This window comes from Montipora foliosa, chromosome 2 (genome assembly GCF_036669935.1).
Source record: "Montipora foliosa isolate CH-2021 chromosome 2, ASM3666993v2, whole genome shotgun sequence".
NCBI classification, from domain to species: domain Eukaryota; kingdom Metazoa; phylum Cnidaria; class Anthozoa; order Scleractinia; family Acroporidae; genus Montipora; species Montipora foliosa.
The window spans coordinates 43,737,164-43,744,663 of NC_090870.1; the positions used below are offsets into that span (position 1 = coordinate 43,737,164).

Sequence of the window (7,500 nt, forward strand, 5' to 3'; positions counted from 1 at the left end):
GGCTATTTCGTCACTAACTAAAAACGTTGCATTAAAATTGAATTCTCTCGCAGACAAGAAAGAAGAACTGAACAGACTGAAGGTGGAAACTGAAAATGCTTCTAAAGAACTCGAAAGAGAAAAAGAGGTATGAAGAAGAAGAAGAAGGAAATTTTACTTGTACTCTATTCTTGCCTCAGTATTAACTACCATTGGTATTATTTGAGTAAATTAGAGTTCTGGCTGCCTGGAATAACCATAACAGTACACGAAATTAACGGCCGTCCGGTCGTCCCAGACGACCAGAAAGTTTACCGGGAGACTAGTTTTTAGTAAAACGAAGAGGTTGGTTGCCCAAAGAAAAAACAACGGACAACCCAGCCAAAAATAGAAAATGTATTACACAGTAGCACCCGACGCACTCGACGGTTTTGGTGTGAAGTTAACAATAATTGACTTGCCGCAGTTGAGCATTTTCCCGTGTTTTGAATACCTGTGGCTTTTGCAAAAAATTGTCAGATAGGAAAATTGACATGTACTTGGCGAGGGAGATTTTGAAAATGCCAAAACGTAAACCCAGACTTCCAAAAAAAAAAACACAGGCGCACACTTAGAACTTTGGGACACTCAAGCTCCCAACGCCATGCGATTGCATCTCAAAACGGCGCGCATTTAATCGTAGGGGTTTCCCAAAGGCAATGAGCAACCAAGCATTTATCAGGGCAACCAATTGAAATTTACGGGTTTAGTTGCCCGGCTTTTGAAACAGGGACAACCTGGAAGTTTTTTTAATTGCGAGCACTGCATAAGGGCTAGCAGAGTCAGGCAGCCAGTATGTATAAGGAAGAAAAGCCTTTCGTTAATGTATGGCTGACTCAATCTTGGCTATTACGCACAGGAAGGGGAAGGGGTGATTGGTGAATTTGTCCAACACTGAGAAAATACAAAACGGGGTGAACTCCAAGACAAAAGGAAGAGATTATCCAAGATTTGGATAACGTTCTAGGATGAGCGTTAGCCTTGTTACAGTCAAATGGGATCCGAAACTTTGACAGGAGATTCTTTTCTTGTAGTCATTGTTGTGTTTGTTTATTTAAGAGGTCACACAACACAGCAACCTGCAATGTGCATGCAGTTTGACATACATTGTGCCCTTGAGAAGGGCACCCAGACTACGACATCGCCTCAGTCTTTGCAAATAGTGTAAAGATTCTTTCGTTGTTTTTTCTCAAACCATTGCTGAGCGTATCAATAATGCTATTCAATCTTTTCTGGAAAGAAAATCACAGGAATCCAAGCAAGACACGATGAAATGGTAGCAGAGATGAAAAGGGAACACGACAAAGTGGAGAAATCTGATAAAGACAGTTTACCTCAGGAGTCTTCAACGCCAAGACAAAAAGCGAACGATGTTGGTAATGCGATTTACTTTTTTCCCTTGGCAGTAATGGAATTGATAAACTTGTGGCCCTCAAATTAAAAAAAAATCAAACAACAAAACTAAGTGCAATTATTCATTGGAAACAGTCTCATGAAACAACCTACAATTCAAGATAATCTATTCGACAGGACATTAAACTAGAATTTCACTGAAGTGAAAAAGTAGAGAGAAGTTCAACAATAGTAAACTCAAGATATTGCCAGCTAACAGGCCAGAAATTAGCTGAAATCGGTCATCTTTCATGTCCCCTTGTAACATAAGGGATCATCTGAAACAAACGAGGCGGAGGATAGGTTTTAATAAGCTGCTTCATTTCATCATTTAATTTCAGTTTGTTGTTTACAATAATGACAAACAAACCTTGAGACTCAAACGCAATTTCTGTGTGAAAACAAAACATCACCGTGAACATGAATTAAAAACGAACAACGACAACAAAAAATACTGTGAAAATCAAATAAATTTCTTAGGAAGAAAACTGTCATAAAGGCAAACGTGCATGGTTTCATGAAGCAGGTAAACGCCGTTGTCTTATACCCCATCCCTCTTTTGCCCTGTACTACTATTTTCTCGTTTGCTACCTGAACGAGGACAAGCGCTCATTCATAGCCTTTCCTTCCGAAGGTATTGTAGACAAGCTTCAGGAAACAGTCAAACATCTAATGGCGGACAACGAGGAAAAACAAAATGCCCTGATCGACGCAAGAGCCGAAGTAAAAGAACTAAAAGAGTTAATTGAAGCTGTAAGTATCGCCAGAAGTTTGCTCTCTGTGAAGTGACCGAGTTACGATGTCCAGAAGATGTCATTAAGTGTTTTACAATCAACCTGTAAAGATACAAATAACGATGGCGAAAGGTACAATTGCTGGATGACAAACAAGAAAAGCTATTGAGAAATCTATTGTTTGAGTCGTCCAACATGGCGACCATGACAACACTTGCGATTCACTCATCATCGACAATCTCTGGACACACACAGAACTATGGCAAGCCGTTACTGCCAAAAGCCCTTCAACTTTCTGGAAACCAGGTTGAAATCCATGTTGACACGATCGAGTTATAGAAATTGTAGGTTGAGTTACGTCTGGGGATGGTCGAGTTTCGTGGAAAAAGCTCCAGTTCTAGCTACTGATTGTTGAGTTTCTGCGATCTTGTGACGAGTTCTCGCTATTTAGTGTCGAGTTTCTGCGATATAGAGTCGAGTTCCCGCGATCCAGTCTTGAGTTTCTGCGATCGACTGTCAAACTCTCGCTAGCGAGTTTTCATATTCTCGCTAGCGAGTTTTCAAATTCTGGCTAGCGAGTTTTTTAAATTCTCGCTAGCGAGTTTTCTAATTCTGGCTAGCGAGTTTTCTATTTCTGGCTAGCCAGTTTTAGAATTCTCGCTAGCGAGTTTTTTAATTCTCGCTAGCGAGTTTTCTGATTCTGGCTAGCCAGAACTCAACTTAATTCTCGCTAGCGAGTTCTCGCTAGCGATCGAGTTTTTCAACTCATTCCCAGGACCTGCTCTGACAGCGTTACCCATAGGTCTATGCCTCTATGTATGCGTTCCGGTTCTTCGTTCTCCAACATGGCGACAATTGTGGAGGAACTTCGGAACTTCTTCATAGGCTTTAACGAAATTTTAAAACAGTTAGAGTCTTGTGACGTCAATCTTGCGACTGAATACTCAGAAAGAAAACTAGAGAATTATGTCACTATTCTTTTCGGGATGATCTGCCAAATTGAAAGCGGTGAAAGATCAGAGCATCGAAGCAACTTACTGACGCTTCTGACAGCGCTTTATGAACTGTCGTATGGGAAACTGGAGATATTATCGAGTCAAATACAAGAGCAGTCATGTCTTCAGCGGAAGTCTTCTTACTATCCTCAACTTGAAAAGACTGGAGGTCGGCCCAAGTTCTCACTAACTAAAGAGCAGCTTGTGAATCTTCGCGAGACTGGTTTAACGTGGGCGAAAATTGCCTTGTGTCTGAATGTTAGCGAAAGAACTTTATACAGACGAGTTCAGGAATTTGAAATTGATGGCAAATTTTCAGATTTATCAGACAATGATCTAGACGAACAGTGCTCAAGTCCATCATGGCATTAACCCCTCGAGCGGGTGAAAGCTACATACGCGGGAGTTTGAAGGGCAGCGGCGTGCGAATCCAGCGTTGGAGGATACGGGAAAGGCTTAATTCCATAGATCCTGTGGGCAGAGCAACTCGAAGGAGTAGTGCAATTCGAAGGCCAGTTTATAATGTTCGTGCACCAAATTGCTTGTGGCACATTGATAGTAATCATAAATTAATAGCATAGAGATTTGTAATTCATGGATGTATCGATGGGTACAGTCACAGGTACCCCAAGCACTGTTCGTCTAGATCATTGTCTGATAGATCTGACAATTTGCCATCAATTTCAAATTCCTGAACTCGTCTGTATAAAGTTCTTTCGCTAACATTCAGACACAAGGCAATTTTCGCCCACGTTAAACCAGTCTCGCGAAGATTCACAAGCTGCTCTTTAGTTAGTGAGAACTTGGGCCGACCTCCAGTCTTTTCAAGTTGAGGATAGTAAGAAGACTTCCGCTGAAGACATGACTGCTCTTGTATTTGACTCGATAATATCTCCAGTTTCCCATACGACAGTTCATAAAGCGCTGTCAGAAGCGTCAGTAAGTTGCTTCGATGCTCTGATCTTTCACCGCTTTCAATTTGGCAGATCATCCCGAAAAGAATAGTGACATAATTCTCTAGTTTTCTTTCTGAGTATTCAGTCGCAAGATTGACGTCACAAGACTCTAACTGTTTTAAAATTTCGTTAAAGCCTATGAAGAAGTTCCGAAGTTCCTCCACAATTGTCGCCATGTTGGAGAACGAAGAACCGGAACGCATACATAGAGGCATAGACCTATGGGTAACGCTGTCAGAGCAGGTCCTGGGAATGAGTTGAAAAACTCGATCGCTAGCGAGAACTCGCTAGCGAGAATTAAGTTGAGTTCTGGCTAGCCAGAATTAGAAAACTCGCTAGCCAGAATTAGAAAACTCGCTAGCGAGAATTTAAAAAACTCGCTAGCCAGAATTTGAAAACTCGCTAGCGAGAATATGAAAACTCGCTAGCGAGAGTTTGACAGTCGATCGCAGAAACTCAAGACTGGATCGCGGGAACTCGACACTATATTGCAGAAACTCGACACTAAATAGCGAGAACTCGACACAAGATCGCAGAAACTCAACAATCAGTAGCTAGAACTGGAGCTTTTTCCACGAAACTCGACCATCCCCAGACGTAACTCAACCTACAATTTCTATAACTCGATCGTGTCAACATGGATTTCAACCTGGTTTCCAGAAAGTTGAAGGGCTTTTGGCAGTGACGGCTTGCCATACAGAACGGTACCCTCATTACGTGGTCGTCATGGGTTATCGCGCTTTTTGTCTAAAAGGCGCATGTGCATAAAATCGCTTACCTATGTCATTACGTGTAGCTCATTTTAGTCTAAGATCATTTCTTCCTTTCAATCGTTTATTTTTTTTTAGGAAAGAAATAAAGCACATGACTACTTTTTGCAAATGGCGTCCGAAACAGAGGTTTTTAAAAGACACATTGAACGTCTCCGAAAGGTGAGCGTTAGGGATTTCCCGATAATAAACTACAATCGTGGGCAAGATTCGTGGGACTCATTTCCACTTGCGATTCTTGGGGCACAAGCGAAGCAAACAGTCGCGCGAGATAACTACAGGTGCCATGCCCTCCTCCCACCCCACCCACAATGTTGCCGAAACATGCATACGAAGTATTTTCAGACTATCAACATTGTATTGGGTGGAGGAAGGGGGAACTGCTACGGAGTTCTAAAATTTGGTGCCGCTTTTGGAAGTAATTCCGAAATCATCGATAGTTACGAGTCGGTTTGCATGACTGTCCCAAAGAGTTTTGCCTCGATTGTAGAAGGTACATGTCGCCTGAGCCTTTGTGCTGATGATCACTGAGTTCTGGCAAATTGTTATTGATCTCATTGATGTTGTGTTGTGGTTGTTTTTATAAATTATTGATCTCTTTTAGTAACAGTTTCTTGTTTTTCTCGTTAGGAAAATTCCGCCGAAAGACAGAGATTTTCCATGGAAAAGGAATCGGTACTTCACAAAGTAGAAGAACATCGTTTAAAAGCAAGAAAACTGTCTGAAGAACTAAACACTTTAAAACGGAATAATTTGCTAACGAAACAACAGGTAACCAATCCATCAAAAAGAAAGGCCTGCAAAAATATGTCAGGAATATTCCGGGTGTTGTACTGAATTCTTTCCGGCTGTATCTTCAGATGAAAGTGTCTCAAGAAACGAAACTCTGCGATTATTTTGCATTTTTTCTCTTCCATGGAAACATGTTAATGGACGCACCTTTCAGAATAAGCAGCACTACAGTAATGGTTAGGTATCCTCGTTTGTCTCACAACCTGATCAGTTGTTTTGTACATAACGACATTTCGAATGCATACTCCTGGTCTTAGTCAGGCGATGATGTCAGTGATTTGTTAAGGGTCAACTATAAAACAGGAATGGATGCTCCGGTGTTATTGGTTAGATTTCAGTGGTTGTACAATAGGCGATTTCCGAGTTCATGTCTGCCTCCTCTTCAAAGCGAGTCTAAGTGCGAGGTTTTTCTTATGAAAATTAGTTTTCATTCATATGTAAAATAGAACTAATTACCATCACAAAAACCTCTTTTGAGTTTCTCTTAATCACCGAGTTACAAATAACTGAAACAGGGTCCTTCCGGTGCTTCCTAAAAAAAAATTGTGCAATGGCTTCAAATCAAAACTGGTTGATGAAGATATTCAATGTTTATGATAAAGGGCATTGATTTGCTTTCCAGCTTGATCATATGAAGGACACTCTTGCAAAAGATGTCAAAGAACTCAAGGAACACATTGAGGGATTATCTTCTCAAATGAGAGTGGTCAGTTTTTTTTCGATGTGGTCTTCTTTCTCTGCTTTGTTTTTTGTGCTCTTGTGGTGGTAAGCATGCATTTCAGGCAAATTTGGCGCCGGACACACAACGTGTAGGTTTTAAGAGAAAATATATGACCATGAAGCGATATATAATTGTATTTGATCTGTTAAAAAAGCTCTTTTAAAGATGAGTGATCATAAACGTCACAAGAGGTACTTAAAGTTTAGAAATTGATGAACTTATTTGTGTTCGTCCCCCTGTCAATTTCCCGCTGTCTTTCCCTTAGCTTAGCCGCTTTGTTTTTTGGCGTGCAAATCTGAAGTACGCAGAAGGTTTGGAGAAAGCGAGCTGAGAACAACCGACTTGCCTTTTGTTAGTGTTCTTCAACTTCCCACATGCTCTATAGCTCTATATACGAAAAGTTAAAATCGGAAATTACCAAAGCATTTTCTGGGAAGGAAGAGTAAGGTTGAGTTTTTTTATAATGTCACTGCGTGGATACGTCATAAGCTGTGTGCTTTTTTCGTGAAATACTAAGAGCATTGGAGATCGTTTTTCTTGAAATGGTAACCACAAAATAATTGCGATTCTTATGGAAGGTTCTTGTTTGATGATTTTAGGAATTTGCCCGGAGTTTGAGACATGTCGTAAATTCCAAGGAACAGACGTCTGAAGAAATTGACCAGCTCCGTGAAAAAGAGGACGAGATAGAAATTCAGTTGATTGCAATACAACAATCCATTAGAGCAGTAAGTGTGGTTATGAAAGATGGATACAATCGTCCTTCCAGTGCTGCAGCATAATATGCCTTAGTTGTGTAGTCGTCACAAAGTGTCCCCCTCGCGCAAACACTTACCAGCACCAAAACTCAAACAGCAATACGTGAAGTTCTCAGGCCAAGGGGAATTCATGTGTCGTCAAAACAAGCTGGGGTTAATCACGCTATCATAGTGTGTGGGTTCAAGGAGGACGAGTGGCACGTTTTCTTAAAAGCGAATAGAGTAACATAAGTTGTGACAATACTCTCTTGGTTGCGATGTGAGGGAGACGTGATCCTCGCATTTATCTAGACAATGCACATATCAAAGTTAAGCCCGAAAGAGGGGGGATCGGGTATGGGGTGGGGATTTTGACATTTTCATT

At 41.0% G+C, this 7,500-nt stretch overlaps 1 protein-coding gene across 1 annotated transcript in view; it reads left to right on the plus strand.

Moving 5' to 3' along the window:
- The window catches only part of LOC137993206 (centriolin-like), a 68,557-nt gene that overhangs the window by 47,086 nt on the left and 13,971 nt on the right, over positions 1-7,500 (plus strand). Inside the window, exons 41-47 of the mRNA XM_068838913.1 lie at positions 54-127; positions 1,259-1,394; positions 2,045-2,163; positions 4,944-5,027; positions 5,496-5,636; positions 6,280-6,363; positions 6,978-7,106. Of these exons, the coding sequence (XP_068695014.1) occupies positions 54-127; positions 1,259-1,394; positions 2,045-2,163; positions 4,944-5,027; positions 5,496-5,636; positions 6,280-6,363; positions 6,978-7,106 (767 nt within the window). The remainder of the gene's footprint in view (positions 1-53; positions 128-1,258; positions 1,395-2,044; positions 2,164-4,943; positions 5,028-5,495; positions 5,637-6,279; positions 6,364-6,977; positions 7,107-7,500) is intronic.